This window comes from Branchiostoma belcheri, unplaced genomic scaffold, assembly GCF_001625305.1.
Source record: "Branchiostoma belcheri isolate BF01 breed outbred unplaced genomic scaffold, Haploidv18h27 scaffold49, whole genome shotgun sequence".
NCBI classification, from domain to species: Eukaryota; Metazoa; Chordata; class Leptocardii; order Amphioxiformes; family Branchiostomatidae; genus Branchiostoma; species Branchiostoma belcheri.
The window spans coordinates 1,176,629-1,197,709 of record NW_017804120.1 but is presented as its reverse complement, the minus strand read 5'-3'; the positions used below and the strand labels follow the sequence as shown (position 1 = coordinate 1,197,709).

The 21,081-nt window shown below is 38.9% G+C and overlaps 3 protein-coding genes across 3 annotated transcripts in view; 1 reads left to right on the top strand and 2 right to left on the bottom strand.

Annotated features, from left to right (window-relative positions):
• The window catches only part of LOC109479545 (nicotinate phosphoribosyltransferase-like), a 10,456-nt gene extending 4,153 nt beyond the window's left edge, over positions 1-6,303 (bottom strand). The window contains exons 1-8 of the mRNA XM_019781526.1: positions 6,037-6,303; positions 4,812-5,022; positions 4,083-4,210; positions 3,720-3,835; positions 3,198-3,391; positions 2,301-2,441; positions 1,823-1,907; positions 1,235-1,315 (exon numbers count right to left, since the gene is read on the bottom strand). Of these exons, the coding sequence (XP_019637085.1) occupies positions 1,235-1,315; positions 1,823-1,907; positions 2,301-2,441; positions 3,198-3,391; positions 3,720-3,835; positions 4,083-4,210; positions 4,812-5,022; positions 6,037-6,298 (1,218 nt within the window). The 5' untranslated portion in view covers positions 6,299-6,303. The remainder of the gene's footprint in view (positions 1-1,234; positions 1,316-1,822; positions 1,908-2,300; positions 2,442-3,197; positions 3,392-3,719; positions 3,836-4,082; positions 4,211-4,811; positions 5,023-6,036) is intronic.
• Positions 6,304-6,778: 475 nt separating this feature from the next.
• Positions 6,779-8,874, top strand: LOC109479537. Its single transcript, XM_019781519.1, has 3 exons — positions 6,779-6,904; positions 7,767-7,872; positions 8,707-8,874. Exons 1-3 carry the CDS (start codon positions 6,807-6,809, stop codon positions 8,824-8,826), a joined length of 324 nt encoding a protein of 107 aa, XP_019637078.1. The 5' UTR covers positions 6,779-6,806; the 3' UTR covers positions 8,827-8,874.
• A 3,976-nt stretch (positions 8,875-12,850) lies between these two features.
• LOC109479520 (testicular haploid expressed gene protein-like) lies at positions 12,851-19,809 on the bottom strand. The gene is made up of 4 exons (XM_019781500.1): positions 19,668-19,809; positions 16,873-16,937; positions 14,234-14,300; positions 12,851-13,733 (listed from the first exon to the last, which is right to left on the bottom strand). Exons 1-4 carry the CDS (start codon positions 19,784-19,786, stop codon positions 13,178-13,180), a joined length of 807 nt encoding a protein of 268 aa, XP_019637059.1. The 5' UTR covers positions 19,787-19,809; the 3' UTR covers positions 12,851-13,177.
• Between the last annotated feature and the right edge of the window lie 1,272 nt (positions 19,810-21,081).

Below are 21,081 nucleotides of genomic sequence, written 5' to 3'. Positions count from 1 at the left end.
CCCGGGTATGATATAAAATACCAAATACCAAACAGTTGTAAAGAAAGTTGAGTGATACCTGAAAGATCCAGTAGAGAGTGGGGGATTCAGACTCCTACCAAACAACAGATACAAACAAACAAACAAACAAACAAACAAACAACAAAACAGGAAACAACAGTTGGTGGGAAAGTTGCGCAGCAATGTTAGCGACAGACTACGCAGAATTTCAGCCTGCAAATGGGCAAAAATTCTGCATCGTCCGTCTTTGACACTCTGGAAGAATTCCAGTGTTAGGGGAAGAAAAAAAAAAGAAGAGTAGTAAAAAGAAAAGTAGAGATACCTATAGCATTTGAAATATAGGCAGGGCTTAAAATACTGGGTGTATATGCACTTTAGTGCAGGTAAAATTGGTATTTCTGATGTCTACCTAGCACTGGTCCATATACTAGCTTTACTGAAATATATGTATGGATTTTTATTTGCTGCATCCACTGTTACAGCCTATGAAGTATAAAAGAAATGATGGTCAATAATTTTGGGACAGTTTTTAGTATGATCCATACTTCTCAAAATCTGAGTGGTGCAGGTAAAATTTGTTTGGTGTATGTTATTTTCAATGTAGCCCGCAGGTATTAAGAAGAGTATTTCGAGCCCTGAAAAGGCAATATTTTCAAAGCTACAGGAACCTCAAAGTACAGCAAAGAAGCATAGAAGCAGGTATTCAGGCAAGGGGAAACAATAATAACTCAATATCAGAATTAATGCACATCACTATACATAACACAACATATATGAAATGCATCTACAACTTGATAAAAATACTACCTTCAAAGGCATCCAGTGCAGTTTTTAGGGCTTGGGAACATGATTTTTCAGTCAATGTTCTAGTCATTTATCTACATACCGAGTTAAAACCACACTATTCCAATGTATATTGACCCTCATGGAGCAAAAATTCCAAAAATTCTGAAGGAAAATGGTCACTGGAAGGGCCCTTGGCTGATTTTAGGGTACCACCCATAAAAAAGGACTCATCTTGGGGCTTGTTTCTCCAGTTTTAAGTACCCAAAGTATAAAATAATGATTGAAATGTGCTAATTTGAAGCAGTATGTGTCAATATCATAAAGATGTCTTTATTCAGAATATTTCCAGCTTTGCTGCTCTGAAATCGCATTGGATGCCTTTAAATGGCTCCACCCCTGAGGCATTGCCAAAAAGATAAAGACTGTGGAATAAAGAAGTGTGCCTGACCTTAAACACACAGCCGAGGGCTGGCTGACGTTGACATGTCACCAGGTGGGTACCGATACCGAACGAGTCAATCTCATGGCCCTGAAAACAATAAACACTAGAAAGGTAACATTTGCAAAGCCACTGCATAATGTTTACCTTCACATATGGTCTGCTCTGTTAATTCTTACTCAAACACATTCATAATATATATGGTCAGACAGGAGTCTAAATCCCTCCTGCTAGAAACCTGCAACATGATGTAACCCAACACTAGTTACCATGGTGACAGACATCTGGTTCAGGTCATTAACCTTATTTGTTAGAAGAAGAGGAAGAAGAAACAGAGCAAAAACAATATTTTTCCTTCTGCGAAGGTAAACATACATATTTCAAACCTCCAGAAAGTATCCAGAGTTTTTCTTAATTTATTGTTATATCTGATACAACTGAACAATTGATTCTGTATAAGTAACAATATTGTATTTTTTTTGCTTTGAAAATGTAAAACATTCTTTTTAAAATGTATACCTTAAAACATACATAATGGCATGATATCCTACATGACCTGAGGAGTTAATGAGTTTGGTTGATGGGTTAACCACTAACCTGCTGGTTAAGTGAGTGCAGAGTGTCCTCATTAATGTCATTGCTGGCTACAATGATGAAGTCTGCCATGGAAGGGACCTCAAACCTAGGAAATAACAACATGATTTTAGAGCAACTGTACAACACTCCTGGAAGCCAACATTTGCAAGCAAATGCAAGATATCTCTTTCTACAATGCAGCAAATATTTCCTAGCTTTGAATACCTTTAAAGTGTGTTTAGAATTGTCACAAATAAGTTATAACTTGAGTGTATGTCACATTATCCCTGTCCCTTGTGTAATGCTAATAAACAAACATAAAATTGGTATAGTCCTTCCATTATCCAGCAGTGCCATCTATCTACCGGAGGCAGTATTGCAGGCTATTTGTTAAAAACCTGGTTTTCTCCAAATACAAAATAGAAACTATTATTGAGAAAAAGAATAATTACAAAAGTTGCCATTCTAGGTTTTGACTCTAAAAGTTTCTAAAACTTACCGGTCAGCGATTTTTCTGAAGTGGTGTCTGACTGCCTTGGAGAGGTAGGCCAGGTCACCACTGTCCAGTCTAATGCCAATAGCCTTGTAGCCCAGTTGGTGAAGGGCAAGGGCTACTGTGCAGAAATTAGGTATGCCACTCCTAAAAAAACAAAACAAAAAAAGTGTTTCAGACCTCTAGGAAGTATGTATATCTAGTAAATTTCTTGTTTTATTCAAAATGGTGAAAAATGGTGATTCTGTGCATATTCCACTACGGTATTAACTGTTAGTTCCAACCCGACCATTTTGACCTCCCATTCAAACTTCCTGTCAGTCTGTGGTTATATAATTTCCCCCTTACTTCCCATGACTCTTATGTTCAAATAACTAATGTATGGACACACAAGCTAACAATAAACACATGCTGCCAATGACTCATTGTACATTATGCAGATATGATTTCACAATTTGTAAGATTACAGAAATTTCATGTAACTGTATGTGTTATGACGGACTGAGAACGCATTACGTTTTAGACAATAATACAGGAGCATAAAAGTATGTTCTATTTATGTTTTCCAACATGGTAATACTATCATCGTAATTATTAAAATGATTCCTGATATTCTAAAACAAGATGGTGGATGATATAAACTCCCTGGCACTTTTGATCAATTGCTTACGTCACGTATCAGTGAAGTCTCGTGTGAATAAGGTCACGTGTTTGTAAACCGTAACTCTCGCGAGATCACATAGTGAAGTGATTGGTCATTAATTATCCTGATGAAGGCGACAGTGGTCGCTGAAAATTTGATCTCTGTAAATTGTGTGTTGGAATAAAGTTTAACGTTTTACTATGATTTTACTACCAACACAGATGAACTTTCATGATAATCGAAGAACTGTATACATGTACCTAAGGACATCATATGTGTCCACCAAGGCCAGAAATCCCTTAGGAAAAGCCGTGGCGTACGCGATGAACGCCGTGAGTTCGCTCTGCTTCGTCTCTTCGTGGAGAACGTCCAGTGTCTTGCACACCTCTTCTCGCAAGTCGAGACAGGCGGAGACGAAATCCACGGGAGGGCCTCCATCTAACGGCGCCAGCGTCTGAAATGATCGCAAAATGTCTTGATCATAAAACAAGGTTGTGTGCCTTCTACATGTTGTAGTTCTGTGATGAAATCTCTGTCTTCAATGTTTCATGATGTAAAAAAAAAATACCTAAAATGCTAACATTTGCAAGCAAATGCAAAATATTTCCCTCCTATCTTTTTCTAAATCTTGGTAACACATGTCCTTGAACCTGATCATCTGGGCCCTCTAGCAGAATAATACTAAACTGCAGCTCTTACACTATTACAAGCATGGGCCTAGCCTATGATTTTGACGCATTGACAGCAGACGTACACTCAACAGGCAAAGACGAGAGACGTACCCTGTTTTTCAGGTCCTGTAGCCCGACGTAGGAGGTGACGAAGGCGTGCGCGTGGGTTCCCCGCACTGGAATGTCGAACATCTTTCCCGCCAGAACGTTGCTGGTGCCGTCAAAACCTGTTCACGATGCCAACAGTCAAAAAACTTTAATGTCAGCAAAAGTCAAATAGATTGATCTTAGTAGATATGCAAATGGTCATGCAGCCATTCTCTCATTGGTCAAACCAGTAATTGCCATTCTCTCATTGGTTGAATGGCTAATTGTGATGGACAGTCAGGATCAGTCTACTACACCTAAAATTCAATGGTTTAATGTTTCAAACTTTTACACTAAAAGACGAATTTCGCATCATAAATGACTTACCCCCGATGTAACAGTATCTGGAGGCTGACAGAGCCCCGTCCGGCCCCTGGGCACGCCTCAAACCAAACTCCAGAAGCTGCTTCTTGCCGGCTGCCATCCGAAATCTGGCCGCATTGGTCGCTACAAGACTGGAAAAAAAAGAAAGGTAACAGAAAAATGGTGAATACCCTTGTCTGTATTAGCTGGGATCTAATAAAAATATCTGCACTCTTGCTGTGTGTGAATTGTGATACTATGTACATCTAGATATCTAAAGGCCTTGCCCCTGTGGTGTAGCCAAAAAGGCCACTTTCCTACCAATGCCATGTATTCACCTTGCATAGTTGATTAAGTCGCAAAGCATTGTCTCTATTATCAAAAATCTGCACTCTCACTGTGAATCTTGATACTACGTACATATGAAAGCCTTGCCCCTGTGGTGTAGCCAAAAATAGCCCATTTTTCTAATGCCAAGTTTCTACTGTCTCCTTGTTTACCTTGCATAGTTGATAACATTGCAAAGCATTGTCTCTATTAGCTGCGATCTACAAATCTGTAATCCCGATACTACGCACTTCCAAAGGCCAAGTTTCTACTGCCTTTCTGTTCACCTAGCATAATGGAAGTTGATCAAGTTGCGAAGCTATGTAGATCTGATGCTATGTAGATCTAAGTAGTTAGTAGATGCCTCCCCCCTGAGCAGTTGTCAAAAACAGACAACTTCTCTCATGCTACCCAGGGTATATTCACCTTGCATAGTTGATCAGGTTAAGAAGCGTGGTCTCCATCAGCTGTACGACAGGCAGCGGGCCCTCGACCGTGACCAGCGGTACGCGGGGGAACACCACGGTACCCTCCGGTACCGCGTACAGGTTCACCTCTGAAGCGTCCAGCGACCCGAGGTAGTCGTAAAACTCCTCCTCTACTGACGGGGGGAGGATGGTCCGCAGGTAGTTGATATCTGGATTGAAGGGACAATTAATAAAAACATCTATTAAAAACTTAGTCTGCATGAAAAATGTGGTAGCAAAGTAGCATGCGTAGTCCAGTGGTTAGCTGCCTCTGGACTAAGAGGTTGGGAGTTCGAATCCCGGCTGATGTCGCTCATCCGACTGTTTAGGGTCGCAGTCCTTAGGATGGGACGTTAAGCTGTGGTCCTCTGTTCATTGTGCTTTTAGAAAAGAGCTAGGGGAATTTCCCTGGTACAATGAACCTGTAAATACTGTACATAGCGTCTGTCTTCTCTGTCACAACCAGTGGGAGATTAGCTCTTCAATGAGCTAAACTGGTTCGAGATCACTTTCACTTTCTTGTGGTTAGGTTGCAATTGTTAATGCAGATTCCAAAGGTGCTGGGTTTGAATCCCATTTGGACTAATTTGGATCCACAAACCTACTTACAGCACAATTTCAGTTTTTAGGGGAAGTCAATTATCAACTTCAATGTGATCAAAGCACAAAGAGTTAAATACCTCGAGAGACAATTGACTCTAAACTGAACCAAGTGCAAACCAGCATCAAGAGACCACGTCTAGCAGCGAGATTAGACATTAAACAAGGACAACAATAACGTGTTCAAATGTGCGCATGCAAGCATGAGGAGCAAATTTGATTAAGATCATGTTCAAAATAACCTAAGAATCTTATAATGACAAATTTTGGGTGATAATTTATTGCTAACAAAATGCAGGTAAACATTTGCAAGTTAAATAATATCTAATCTTAAAAGTCTGTAGCTCATGTTTTTGCAATTGATGTTTGGGAAATCATTACAAAACCTAGTAAGCTGCATCATATTTCACAATCTATCAAAATATGCAATAATTATCTTTATAATTCATAAATGTATTGACAAGGTAATTAATCATACTTATCGGTTACCATGCAAGCTATTGTGTCAGATGACAACAATACAGAAGTGTAATTTTACAGAGTACGTTTGTAAGAAAATCAGACATCTTAGAAAACAATCTTACCCGATTCGGAGAACTTGAAGTTTTGAAGATACTTCAGACATTCCTCCAAACCTGCAAAAAGAGTGAACTCTCCCTTGAACGGATTCTTCCGGAAAAACAGGTCGAAAACCGCGATTTCGTGTCTCTTCTCGCTTTTCCAGTAGGCGTAGGCCATGGTGACTTGATACAAGTCTGTGAGGAGCGATTGCACGATGCCATTTTGGTTATTTTTGTGAGTAGAATTCGAATCATTGAAGCTAGTCTGAGGGGGAGGGGTCGCCATTTCCATCTTTTGACTTTTCTGTATACCCTAGCCCTGAAAGCATCTAAATGTCAAACAAAACTACAAGAAACCATAGACTGAAATTTTCACAAATCTTTTAAATTACTTAATAAAATGTGTAGAATGTTATAATGTTGTACGTATATGCATGTATCAGTTTAGTGATTTATTATGTTTATGTTGTTGGTTAGCTATTTTTAGATACTCTTTATTTGTGTGCTGATGCTGTCATAGGTCAATGACCTGCAGTTCGGTAGCCAGTAGCCCAACCCATCAGATGGTTCTATTTTTATCATTTTTTAGGAGAGACTTTTTTCTAAACAATTATTTACGCAAAATGTACAGATTATTACACAATAATAGCCCTGTATGTAATAATTTTAAATACACTAATATACAAAAAAGGAATAAAACTGGTTGTTTTCTCGCTGAAGAAAGAATTTCTAAAACCATCTTTTATATTTGCTAGCTGAACTCCCCTAGCAACGATGAACTCGTCCATTCCATCATGGCGGAGGAGGAGAGAGAAAGCGATGTCTCAGAAGAGGAAGAAAACGAAGAAATACCCGAAGAAACACAAGAAAAACAAGAAGAAAAATTAGACGGGTAAGTCGTAACAGTACAAGGACAATCCCAGTGAATCCAGATAGTGTCAGTTTGCCTGTATCGTCCAAAATTCGCTCGGAAAATCTGCGAATCTTGGCTCGAACTTGGTGTTGAAGATTTTGTCCTGGAATGTTCTGGAAACTTAGTCGTGAAATAGTTGGTCCATATGGATCATACAGACATTTTTGTCTCCCGTTATTCTGTTAACTAACGTTTTATGCAAATTTTACGTGGGGTTCATCGAAAATCGGAGCTATTTTGGACAATAGATTTCCAGGCTAAAAAAATGGAGATCAAACAACATAATAGCCGTGGCGACTCTTGATTCGGGCTTACATTGCATTACCCTCAGACAAGAGTCGTGGAAAGATCCATTGGCAGAACTGCACATTTCCCGTTGGCTGCACGATGCTCCGTTTTTGACCCGTTTTTTTGCTGTCCCGAACTTCCCTACAATATAACTCCACAATTGGCCGGGTTGCCGATGTTTAGATCAGCCTAAATATTCCACAGCGCGACAGAAAAGTAGTAAAATAGCTAGTCGGCACAAGTTGGCCGCCATCTTGGATATAGTTGGGAATGTCCGCTACCGCCGTCGGGATACCTAATCCCTAAGTATTGGTACTGTACCTGTATAGAGTTACACTAATTATATGCTTATTTGTGATAGGGAAATAGGGAAATAGCTGGTCCCCCATGGGTCCCAGAGACAGGACAGTGTGTTTGTGTTACAGACTGACAGTGTTAACTACCCTGAAAGATCTGTTGTGTATTAGATATGCTCCATCTAGATGTCAGTTTGGTCAGGTTGAAGTTGCATGAGGCCACTTTTTAAAGTAAGTCGTCTTGTGTTGTGTTGCAGACCTCCGGATAGAGCAGTACTACGCCATTTCTTTATCCGCTTCTGTGCCAGTTTCATCGCAGGCGTGCTCTTCCTTCACTGGAGCATCACGTGGCTTAGATTGGAGGTAAGGTTCCTGTTTAACCTTCTCACTACTGACGTAGGCCTTGTTTCTACCTGCATGGTTCTCAGATGTCTCACACCTACGTTTGTTTCTCAGATGTCTCACACCTACGTTTGTTTCTCAGAGATGTCTTACACCTACGTTTGTTTCTCAGAGATGTCTCACACCTACGTTTGTTTCTCAGATGTCTCACACCTACGTTTGTTTCTCAGAGATGTCTCACACCTATGTTTGTTTCTCAGAGATGTCTCACACCTACATTTGTTTCTCAGAGATGTCGCACACCTACGTTTGTTTCTCAGAGATGTCTCACACCTACGTTTGTTTCTCAGATGTCTCACACCTACGTTTGTTTCCCAGAGATGTCTCACACCTACATTTGTTTCTCAGAGATGTCTCACACCTATGTTTGTTTCCCAGAGATGTCTCACACCTACGTTTGTTTCTCAGAGATGTCTCACACCTACGTTTGTTTCTCAGAGATGTCACTCACACCTACGTTTGTTTCTCAGAGATGTCTCACACCTACATTTGTTTCCCAGAAATGTCTCACACCTACGTTTGTTTCTCAGAGATGTCTCACACCTACGTTTGTTTCTCAGAGAGGTCTCACACCTACGTTTGTTTCTCAGAGATGTCTCACACCTACATTTGTTTCCCAGAAATGTCTCACACCTACGTTTGTTTCTCAGAGATGTCTCACACCTACGTTTGTTTCTCAGAGAGGTCTCACACCTACGTTTGTTTCTCAGAGAGGTCTCACACCTACGTTTGTTTCTCAGACGATTTTCCTGATCGTTATCAGTTGAAGGTCTCATACCCACGTTTGTTTCTCAGAGAGACGACCTACCACGACAGACGGCGCCGGTTCACGAGTTCCTGTCGCTCCTTCTCAACCCGTACTCCATGACAGACAACACACTGGTGCCACCCAACACAACGCTAGCCTCCGTCTGACACCTAGACCTGCCGTTTTCTACAACCAACTTCTACAACTGCAAAAAAAAAAAAGAATACAAGAAAGAACCCGGAACTCATGAACACAAGATTTGATTGCTTCATACTTTTAATCTGCAGCATAAAATTCTGCCTAGGCAAAACATTGAGAAGGACATTTTTGTTAGTTTGATGCCACAAACTTGTATGCCAGCAGTATAAGGTTCCCCTCTCTATGATTTACAACTTTAAAGTGAAATTACGACATACCATGCTACACTAGAAATTATTCAGAAATGATAATTTTATCCTGATTGTCCATTTCTCCAGTTATGTTGCATAACTAAAGTAGATTTTGGCAGGATGTGAATTGTATGACAACATTTTTTGACGTCACCACCACATCTGTGGAGCATGTTTATAATCGTGATGTCATCACTAGGTGCGGTGATGTCATCACTTTGAGAGATGATGTCATCAGATTATGTCTATGACATCTGATCTTTATTGGTGATTTTCTGAAAAGCATGATTGTTTAAGTCAAAGTTCCATATTTTGTTGAAAGATGGCATAAAATATGTGAACTTTAATTAGGTTTTACTCAAGATGAACAGACCAATCAGAGATTCAGATAACTGTGACAGCTTCTTCTGATTGGCCTGTGAGTCAGCCAATCAGAGGTCTTTTTAGATGTGACTGCTTCTTCTGATTGGTCACAGAATCAGCCAACCAGAAAACAAGACTCCTTGATTGACACATACTACTACAGATTGTTGGCTCAGCAAAACAGACTTCATCAATTCATTGAAATGATCCAAGAGAGCAGACTTTTGAGTCTAGTCAGTTAAAATGTTTTGGTAGTTAAGAGACTTTGAGAAGAAAGGAGGGCTTTGAAGAAAGCACGAGAAGTTTAGGGCAAGAGGTGCCAAATGCAAATGAATTTAAGTCAGCCACTTTATGGTAGTAATTATGTGAATTTCACACTTGACAGTGTGGACACGTAATTTCTGCATTAAGTTGAAAAAAGAGAAGTTTTGGCAATTATGAGTATCACTGCTTTGTAACTACTATGGTTTGTAAATGATTCGTGAATTTGAACCATTCTTCATCTACCTAACCCTGTAGCCAATAGAGAATCGGTTGCTTAAGGTTAAATAAGTGCATTGCAGTAGTGGTTTGTCTGCAATGGTTTGATCCTCGAAGTTATCAAAATTTTGTTACATATCATTTCTTAAATAAGTCGAGGGCTCACCAGGAAAGATTGTGCGGGTGTGGTAAGAAATTTCCGGAGAAAAATTCTTACAAAATTCTAAAAATTTTCAGATCCCCCCCACCATCATTTCTGATAGCCGATATACATAAGTTGCATAATGTACAATACTGGTGTAAAAGATACGTAAGATACAAAAAATAATGCATAGGACAAAATCTAGTTAAGATGTATGAAATGCCCTGTAAATTGTATACTTTGGTTAGTATTTAGGTCTGGAAACGGTTGCTCTGTTTCAAACTTGCATATCACGTTTGATTGGCGGGAACGTTCGCTGTACGAGCCGTTTGCTAGGGGTCGTTGACCTTTCATGCTGTAAATTCTCCTGTGTTACAATTAAAGGAAAATATTTCCCTTAAAACTGGCTTTTCTTGGTAGTTTTTGGCGACGTCTCAGGGGTGGAGCCTAATGGTACAGTATTGTGTGCAGTTTGCAAGAATTCTAGGAATGGTACAGGCATTTTGTCCACAGGAATGGAATGTCCACAGGCATTTCTCTGACCCACATCTATGCCCACATTCCTGGAAACCCTTGGGAAGACCTGTCTGCCCCGGATGGCCCTACTTTCTGTGACCCTGGGGCTCGTTCACTATACACTCAGGGGAGGAGTGCACTGTATCTGTCTAGACTTAACAGGTACCAAGTCTTCCTCAAAATCATGAAATCATGGCAGTGCCATGCTAACAAAAACCCTAACAGCAACCACCGTCGCCATGGCAATGTATGTTTTCATCGCCAGTCTTGTTCACATAATTAACAAATGTGATGCATGACCTGTCATTCTGCCTGTCAATCTTCCCCTCCCATGTGCTGTCAACCTACAGCAAACAGACACGCAAACCCACAGCTCAGCCACCCAAAACAATCCTTTTGTACCCTTAAATAATTAACATTAAACACAGATGTTTTTTAAAATGTTTTATTAACACCATATTTTGTGCTCGCAAACTGCAACAAAAATGCTCAAGATATTGAGCTCATACACATGCATATAGTGTCCTGTGTCTATATAATACAGAGATATGTATAACTATATTTATAACGGAATAATCAACCAGTAAAGTTAATGTGTGTTAAGTCTATTCCAAAGAATTTGTTTCAAAAGATCACACAAATGTGCAGTTAACTAACCAAACTGGCCACCATACTCAAACCCATAAAAATCATACTGTATATTAATTGTCAATTCTTTCACCATCTTAATAGTTTGTTACAAATGTGTAAAATATTAATACATATGTTACAATGTTGATATAATTCATTGAACACGAAAGACTATTCTGTTACAATATCCCTCAAAAGTACAATTCTGACTGTATTCTGTAGTTATTTGTCATGAATCTATATAAAAATGTTTTTGAAACTTAATTTGTACAAATAAAGGCTAAAATATAGCAGCAGCTTAAAATGTACAAGTAACAGTCATTACTTGAAGCTAGCATTTGCAGTAGTACAATACTTCACAGCAGGTAGAAAAGAACACGACTCAAAATTTCAAACTGTGTCCAAACAAAATGTAATGCTGAATCGGTCAAGTTGCATACACAAATTGGATCTGTATGGCTTTTTTGGTTCAAACTCATAGCCAATTTCAAATCCAATGATTCAAAAAATTTTTCCTGGAAAAGGTCGATCAAATTTGATGTAAGTTATCAAAATGTTGGAACTGGAATTATGATGAAAATTGGGGTGATTTCTTTCGTTGCATTAACCTTCGGCCTGCTAAGGTAGCCGTTTGGCACCAAATTGGTATTGGTTAGGCAGCAGGGAGAAGGTTAATCACCAAAAATATTCACAATTTTATACAAAAATTGGTTTACAACTAAAACAATATGTAATGACTGAACAAAAGATTTCATCTGAACAATAACAATAAATACAAACATGCACTAATTATCAAAAGGAGTCAACTGAATGAAGAAAAGAAAATGAAAATTATGTCAAATTATATTATTGCTTGGATCCCAACTATACATCCACACCTTCGAAAGACAGGAAAAACTTATTTTATAAGATTTGTCTGGCCAATTTTAGAACCACGATAAACATAATATTCACCAGTCACCCAAAAGGCTTTGAGAAGATTATGATATTTATCATAATAATTTATCAATGATAATCTTTTAGTAAGGGCATGCTGGTTAGATATATAGTAACAATATATCATTTTTTCGTGTGAATTGAATTTGATTGTTAAACGGGCAAAAATGCGGTGGATTGCTCATTCCTCGACAAACTGGAGTTGTACAGTCGAAAATTTGGGTTAGTCCAATTTGTTTTTGTGTTGGCAATTGCAGTTCAATCTTGTTTCAGACGTTTGTCATATTTTTGGACGATTTCTCGCGCAAAAGTGCACTTGCAGCCAGGTTATAATTCTGTACTTTACGCTCATTTTCACACGTAAGTTCACCCTGTGAAGTATTGAAACAAGCGTAAAATAATCAGACGTTACCCACGCTAGTTTTCCTGTCCCTCTCGCTGTGAAAACTCTCCCCTCTCTAAAATTGTCATGGCTCAACCTCACATAAAACAAATGATTGATATAAAATCATCAAGAAAACAACTGGCTACAATTATTCACGTTTGAAATTCCTTACTGCTATAGAATATAAAATTTAAGACACATGATTTGTTACAAGAAAAGGCTACAAAGACCTTGTCTAATGTTGTTAATCATAGAAACACCAAATGTTTGATACAGATTATTGGTCGCTCAAAATTGATGCTAAAATTCAAAGTGGGGTAAGTAGTTTTCCTACCCCTCACCAAGAAACCAATGCAAATCACTTCTTTCTGAACGGTGACTAAAAATTGTACGTACTGATCTCAGCTGAACATAATCTCTGTGGCAACAAGAGACAAAGTTGTATTGAGAGTTTTTTCGTCAAAGTAGAAATTGACGAATATAAAGGTGCATAGAAAATTCCTCTTTCAACCTCATAGCAGCATTGTTTGACTTCGGAACATACCACATATTATTAGGGGAGTGGGGTGAAATTAATGGTGATCCCTCAGAAAAGTGGAAAAAAATACCACAAAAATACTGTTGGTAAAGTACAGATCACCCCACCCCCAGATAAAAGTGGTTGGTTCCTCAGATCTTTACACGACCTTCTTTTGGCGAACTTTTCTCGCGATCGGCGTGGAAAGCTCGCTGATTCTGGCGGAAGCTTGCGCGAGCAGCGCGGCCCTCGGAACTTTGTAAGGATCGTAGTCGTCGTTCCCGCCCCGACTCTTCGGTCGCGAAAGCTGCTGCAATCGGATGGACGCGATGGACGTTTTTGCGTTATCCGAGACGGCCCACTGTACCGTACGGTTTGCGAGAAACTCTGGGTGCCACCTCTTCGCTTCTGCCAGTGTTTCGACCCGCGGCGTGGCGGTGGCTTTCTTCGCGGCGGGCGAAATCTCGCTGATCCACTCGCCCCAATCCCACTCCGTGTCGCCTTTGATCTTCAGCTCGCGGGACATTTTTGGCAGGCAGAGTTGCTCGAGTCGCTGCGTGGCCTCGAACCGTTTGGCACTCTCCGGTACGATGCTGTACACGGGTCTCTTGGGCTGGTAGTCTGGTGGGAGGGCCTTCGGTCGGGCCAGCACGTCAAGCCGAGGACGGTGTTTGGCATTCAGCGCTCCCAGACTCACGGCCCAAATTGAGGTCGGCCTGGAAAAAAAACCAAAACACATGAACATAAAGTCGTCAATAAAGGTTAGACATTCAAATAGAACATTTATATACAAAATCATAAGAACAAGCACCTGAATTAAAATTAATTCAAAAGCCTTTGATTGATTAATAACTATTCAGAGAATTATCCATTGTTGCTTGATATATTTCATAGTACGTGAGCATTTACGACATCTCAATATGCCACTTGGTCTTGTAGTTGAAAATCCAGACATATCTTTTGGGCAGTTCTTACTATGATCACTAGGGGGAGCCGAGCCACAGTGTCCCTTGGCGTTGAGTAATGTTAAATTCTAATGTTAATTCGTAATGAATAATATATGTTTGCTGAAGGGCAGGGGAGAAAGACTAAAACCCAAAATGCTCAATATTTTTTTTTCTTTTTGTTCACATTTTCCTCTTAATTTTTAATTTTCTTCTGTAAATCTTGACTTTTTTTCGTTCCCCACCCTCATCATTCCTGTTATTCTCCTTACCTGTCTCCCTGGTACTCTGGGTGCAGTTCTTTCACCTTCACCAGCGACAGTTGATGTTTGTTCATACCTGCAGTAAACATAAACAACAACAAAAACAATCAACATCTGTCAATATCTTCTGTCTGGTCTTGTTTGGGCCTGTATGTGCACCTGCATTGATTTTTAATATATTATGATAAATTTGCAAAACAAATTTCTCTTATCCTAATTCATCATCAAATGAAGGAGCTCAAAGGATGTTATTTGTAGTATCAAATTTGTGTGTTTTAAAAGATGGAAAGTATCAACAAAAACACCATCTACTGACATTTTTGAGTACTGCAGGACTTGTATAAAGTTATAAATTGTATGAATCATATAACCAAGAGCAAGCTTTGAACAAATTCATGAGAAAAATGTGATCTCACTATTTTTAGAAAAAAAAATGTAACCCCAAGAAAACATTTGAAAATTTTAATGAACAACCTTTCAAGTTATTAATAAAAAATATCACATTATTTGGTCAGAAAAATTCTTAAAAAGTGAAATATGTAGCATCTAAGTTGTTTTGAAGCCCTTTTGTTTTCGGCTCTTTTGTTTACATTCCTCAAAAAAAGGGGGCAGCTTTTCTGTTGGAAGGTAAACAAGCAATCATTTTACATCAGCGACATCATATTTTTGCCTCGCATGTCAGTATATATATATATATATATGGGTTGATTCAACTGGATACAACGTTTAAAAATGACAAAAAAATTGACTTTGAGAATCCAGTTTTACTACGGTAAGGCCACACTGCCTTAATTTTATGGATGACATCCTCTGATCCCCAAACTAGTGCACGTGGGCAAATAAAAAAAAAAATCGACCAAAAATAAAACCACAGGAATACAAAGCTGGTATTGTGAATTCGTGGCAGTACTTAGCGACGTATACGACAAGCAGGCACATGCTGGCTTTTTGCGGAATTTATGAATCGGTTCTGTACGTATGTACTGAGTGCTTGAGTCGTGGAGCTTCGAATTCGATAGCCTGGGTGTTCGGGTCCGCATTGTCGCTAACTACCATGGACTACCCATGCCTAGAGCCAGGCCAGAGCTTCGGTGGACGTGATCTTTTTTTTTTTTTTGAGGACAGGCGAAAATCAATGCACGCGCGGATGTCATCTATAAAATTACGTCGTTGTGGCCTAACGCTAAAAACTGGGTGCTTTTAATTGCCCTAAATCCAACAAACAGGTCGGATATGGGCCACCAGTTATCAAGCGTTAGACCGTGTTGCTATCTTAGATGCGTCTATAAACACAGCTTTACTGCATAAAACCATCTTGGGTTACCAGTCATCAAATAAAGGCACCTTTCAAACCAATTGTATCACCGTCTCATTAAGAAATAGGATATCCGTTCACAGTGCCAACACCTAAAACAAATGACTCTTTGTCAATAGGTTTATATTTCATGCTGCGAGTTTCATATCATTTTTACCCAATCTTTGGTTTGGCAACTAAGGTACAAATTTTTGCTCTTCACTTGATTTTTTAAGAAACTTTACATCAGAAAAATCTTTTTATATTTTCTTTGCCTAAACGTTTTTGGTTCTTTGCGTCTTTCTCTGACTGCAAAATTATGTGAAACGCACTGAAAAGAACTTTTGAAAACTGTTAGATCCAAAAAAGAAGCAGATTTTTTCTTCCAGTTCTAATTGCAGTTAAAGGCATCCAGGGCAGTTTTTAGGGCTTGGAAACCAGATTTTTCAAAGTCAATATTCTAGTCACTTATCTACATACATTGTAGTGAGATGAAACTGCCCTATCCCAATATATATTTAGCCCCACAGAGCAAAAATACCCAAAATTCTGACAGGAAATGGTTACTGGGAAGGCCCTTGGCTGATTTTTACCCATAAAACAAAGGACTCATCTTGGGGCTTGTTTCTGCAGTTTTAAATACCCAAAGTATGAAATACTGATTGAGATGTGCCAAGCAGTATGTGTCAATATCACAAAGATTGCCTTATTCAGAATATTTCCAGTCTTTCTGCTTTAAAATCGCATTGGATGCCTTTAAAGAAACTAACGAACTGTTTCAGTTCAAAATGTCTGTCCGTCTGTTTTGGGTTGTGTGGTTGGCTGGACAAATGTAAGCTGAACTGTGAGCGAAACAACAAAACTGAGAACTGGGATGTTTCCAAAACAAGGAGCTTTTCATTCAGCTGTGACAAAAACTCTCTCCTGCGCAGAGTTAGGAGAAATAACCTTTGTGTTGAACCTTCTACCTAACCTGTAACCATGGTGACAAAGAAGAAACATTTGGAAGGGGTGCTAATTATTTAACTGAGGCAATGGCAAAACTGTCTCTGTAAATATAATGGCAGATATAGAAAATGTAGCTTGTAAAAGATGTACAAGTTTTATGATTCAAATGTTCATTTCAATTTCAAACTTGTTTTAAACATCTTTATATACAATTACAAAGTGGACTGCACGAGTCAAAAATATGATTTTTTAAAAAGTCGGCATCCTTTGAGCAAATACGTATTACTTGTGTAAGGTTGAAGCTGCATGAAATGATTTAAAAAAGATAAATGTCCTGAACCAAGTTCAGTATCAAGCAATAGTCCATAATACTACGAAATATGTTGTGGTAGTCCATAATACTTACGACATTTTGTGATTCCATCAGGCCCGACGGTGGGTGGGGGGCGGTCAATCCAGTACACAGATCGCCTGCAGGATAGAGAGAAGGAAAGAATGAAGTTAGGAAAGAAATAATCAGAGACCTTACAAGAAGAAAATTGGTTGATCACTCAATTAGACAAGAGGACATTTTACCAACACAATCTCATAATTTTCGCATAAAACTATGATAAATATACCATATATGTGTCTAACTTTGTTTCATGAACAATCGCAACTTACAAGTGAAGCTTCATCTTTGATTCTGACCTACAACTGTTTACAATCATCTCCATAACAACAGCGAAAAGAAAACATTCTAGAACGTCATCCCATCAACACCTACATTCAGCAAAACCTTTTTATAAAGACAGCCCGAAACATTACAACTCACTCCCTGGCCTGTTTTGCCAAATACCAAATGACATACAAGACAGCTATTGCCGTCATCCTATTCAATTTCCAATTTGATTGCAATTCTCTAACCCCCCCTCCCTATTTAAACAAGTAATCAAATTAACCAGAGGTGTGGATAGATCGTGTTTAAAATGGGTTTTGGTGGAAGATGATGATTAAAAACAGGGCGTGTTGGTGCCAATACACAATACAGCCTTGCCAACTCTGTCGGCAGAATGCGTTAGAATCTGTTTTGCCAAATACCACATGACATACAAGACAGCTATTGCCGTCATCTTATTCAATTTCCAATTTGATTGCAATTCTCTAACCCCCCTCCCGTTTTAAACAAGTAATCAAATTAACCATAGGTGTGGATGGATCGTGTTTGAAATGGGTTTTTTGGAAGCCAATGATTAAAAACAGGGCGTGTGTTGGTGCCAATACACAATACAGCCTTGCCGACTCTGTCGGCAGAATGCGTTAGAATCTGTTTCGCCAAATAACTGTCGACCGAAAGCACATCGCCTCCCGAGTTTGCATTGTTCCGCGTGTTTGTTCACACGTCAGGTGTGTTTATCCGGCCTTTTTCCTTTCAACGTGACGTTTTTATGGTACTTCCTTTCTGACAAATAGCCGTGACAGAAATGTAGAGAGCTTCTCTCTTGGCTAACTGCACTACAAGACTAGATCTTTAAAGTCCTTTGACCCGGCATTTGGTAACTTGTAGATTTTCCTTTATTCAAAAAATCAGTCTTTTTTAGCAATTCAGACTCAAGTTAAAAGATTAAAATTGTAAGAATACACCTCAAAAGATATTTGTCACCTGACAAAATACTTAGTAGCTTGTGAAACAACACTTCAACTTTCAAAAATGTTTATATTTTAACGCTTTCAATTTTCTTTGGGCTACTTTTTCTAGAATTCTGAAACTGAACAATTGACTTAGAATACTTTTTGGGAAAAGAAGTTGTATAAAATTGTTTCTCAAAGCTATTTAAGCTGATTTGTTTTTTGATTGGTGAACTATATGATTGAATCAAACAGGTGGTTGAAGCTATATCAGTCTATGACCATATTTGGTACATGGTAGCATACTAGTAACTCATGCTGGGAATGATTGTTTATGTAAATGATTGACATCATAATCTCCATGGTGATCTAATCAACCAATCGTCCAATCAAAAAACAGATTGACACAGCCCCATTTTAATATCTTAAAATGGTTTTGAGAGGTTGACACAACATCGTATGTTTCTATTCCAGCAACAGAAAAATGGCTAGATGGCAACTAGATGGGAAACTGCACAAGAAAAAATATCTACAAACATTCTTATCAATTTAAATCATAGACAGATGTCAACTCAAGTTTGATTTGTTAATCTTTTCTTTGCCTTTCCAACACTCTTAGGGACTCAGGTCACATGGACTAATGGTCTTTAAGTACTTGATGAGTTTAGGGGAATGTTCTTGCACAGTGGGAGAGCAAAGTTAGCAAACAAACTTTGGCCTCCTCGAAGAACTTAAAAAAAAGACCTCTTGAGGTTTCTTTGCGGGGTTCGAACCAGAGTTCAACATTAGTGTCTTTGCTTTTTTGTGAATTTTTTTGGAAGCGTCCAACCTCATTGTGTGTTATACAAAGCTGTCTTGTTGGGATGGTGTTTTTATTTCATGTGGGAAAACATAAATTCCCTGCAATTTTGTCTCGCTGTACAAACTCTTGAAGGGCGTTAACGACAGTTAGAGTCATTGGTTGCCAAGTGATTGGATAGAACATTGGTGGTACGCTGTCGTCTCAATTTTAGGACATCCACTTAAGCGAAGCAAAGAAGTCACCGAAATTCACAAAGTTTCCTCAAAATCTCTCTGCAATGCAAACTTCAAAGTGAGCAAAATCTCATGGGATTCGAACCCTAAACCCTTGATCTTTTACAACATAAGGCTAAAGTATTGGTATTAATTTTTAATGCCTTTCCCTGAGTTCAAAATGCCGTAGCCTTTATTATTTGAGATAAGACTGCCATATAATCACATTGTTTAAGCCAACACTATCTTTAAACAGCATGAAAAAGAATCTATACTGACATCTAAGTTGAATGAATGAGTTCTTAATTGCTGCATTGTATTGTTTCTTAGCAGTTAATGTTATCAAGAACAATGTAGATGTGTGTTCACGACACAAAACTGGCACCTATCTTTATCTATTGCTCGTACTATCTATTCTACAATCTCCAACGACCGTGTTTTTGAGAAAGAAAGATTAGTTTTAAGCCCAAACGTTGTGCTTGGGTACAGTTAAACATAACAATGGTCGCTTAGTGTTGTCATAATGTTACAAATTGTTATTGTGGCAAAACACGAAAGTTGTTGAAAGAAATACCTTACCTGTCTTCTATATGCCCTGGTGGAATCGGTTTAGGTCTTGAAAGCACATCTATCCGAGAATTTTGCACTGGAAAAAAAGAAGATATTAGCGATAAACAAATAAAGAAAAGCATATACATTTCCGGTCAGTGCATTCCGATACACAGAACTAGACTTTTGAGTCGAAATTTCTCTCATATATGTTCAGATTTGTACCAAATCGCCGCTAGAAATGCTTGAGAAGTTGCTAAATCTTAAGTTGTATGTCTTAAGGCCCAACAAGCGTTAACGATTTTTGGAATAGTCCTTGAAAACTCAGCTGTACAAGCGGTAAGGGTACTCACCGTCCGTAGCCATGTTGCAATCTCAATCAATGAGCACACCCCTTTTGTTACACTGAACACGTTGCTAGGGCCGTTGCTAGGTACGCCCACCGCCGCCACACGCAACGCACCCGAGACGAAAACAGAACGCGTTTGGGACAAATCTCGGCACAAAACCGAGAAAAAATGGCATCAACTCAATTTATGGAAGATATTCATAGCAATTTATTAGCATAGCTAGTTTTCAAATTCATTCATTATGAGCCTGTGTAGAAATGTACAAGCACCAGGGTGTTCCAAATTTTAGATGAGATCGAAAACTCGTCACAAAAGTCAAAGAAAAGCAACAAAGAAAAGCCATTTTATGCTGTGTTAAAAACTTATCCTGTAGTCTAGTTTGTATATGTTTATTTTATAAGTTGAACTACTTGGAAAGTGTGTACGATGTTCATTGACAGGACTGAACATTGATTGGTTGCCAAGCACGCCTCTATATGCAAATTAGGGTCAAAGGTGAAAGATTTGGCGCGAAGTATGTACTAACTTCCGTGGGCAAACTTTTCGAGTTTGTTTTTCACGCCACATCGTAATTGTTTTTTTTTTTGTTTTTTTTTTTGTGTGTGTGTGTGTGTGTGTGTGTGTGTGTGTGTGTGTATCTGTATCTGTATCGGTATAGCCGGCGTAACACACCAGCTTCGCAGGCACGCGGCGCGGCGGCAGCTAGCTATTCTAATATCACACCAAACGACATGTTACACTCAATCTTTGCACATTTAATTGCAGGAGTTGTGTAAAGCTTTCTAGTGATGATGCCCGAACTGTGCTTGGTGGCAACGAGTTCCAGTCTACGATAGTTCTGGGGAAATACGAGTTTTATAACACCTCAAATCTTGGTTGATAACTCTGATATTGGAAGGCATGACTGTTTCTTATGTGTGTGCTTTGCATTAGGTGAAAGCAATCTCTTGTGTCGGAACGAAAGCTTTAACTTTAAACATGTAGCTATCAACAGATGAACTTTTATGATCTATTTAGAATGATTTAGAATCAAACATTCCTAGCCTGGTATCCAGCCTTGTTAGCTTTAGTCCGCTACCCAAGATCCGCCGTTG

Bases quoted from the DNA above. Each gene is read 5' to 3' on its own strand.
- LOC109479520 (XM_019781500.1), bottom strand. From the start codon at position 19,786: ATGTATATGCTTTTCTTTATTTGTTTATCGCTAATATCTTCTTTTTTT. The intron at 14,301-16,872 runs GTAAGTATTATG...TGTTTACTGCAG, and splicing joins TGATGGAATCACAAAATGTC to GTATGAACAAACATCAACTG. The intron at 13,734-14,233 runs GTAAGGAGAATA...TTTTTTTTCCAG, and splicing joins CCAGAGTACCAGGGAGACAG to GCCGACCTCAATTTGGGCCG.
- LOC109479537 (XM_019781519.1), top strand. From the start codon at position 6,807: ATGGCGGAGGAGGAGAGAGAAAGCGATGTCTCAGAAGAGGAAGAAAAC. The intron at 6,905-7,766 runs GTAAGTCGTAAC...GTTGTGTTGCAG, and splicing joins CAAGAAGAAAAATTAGACGG to ACCTCCGGATAGAGCAGTAC. The intron at 7,873-8,706 runs GTAAGGTTCCTG...TTTGTTTCTCAG, and splicing joins TCACGTGGCTTAGATTGGAG to AGAGACGACCTACCACGACA.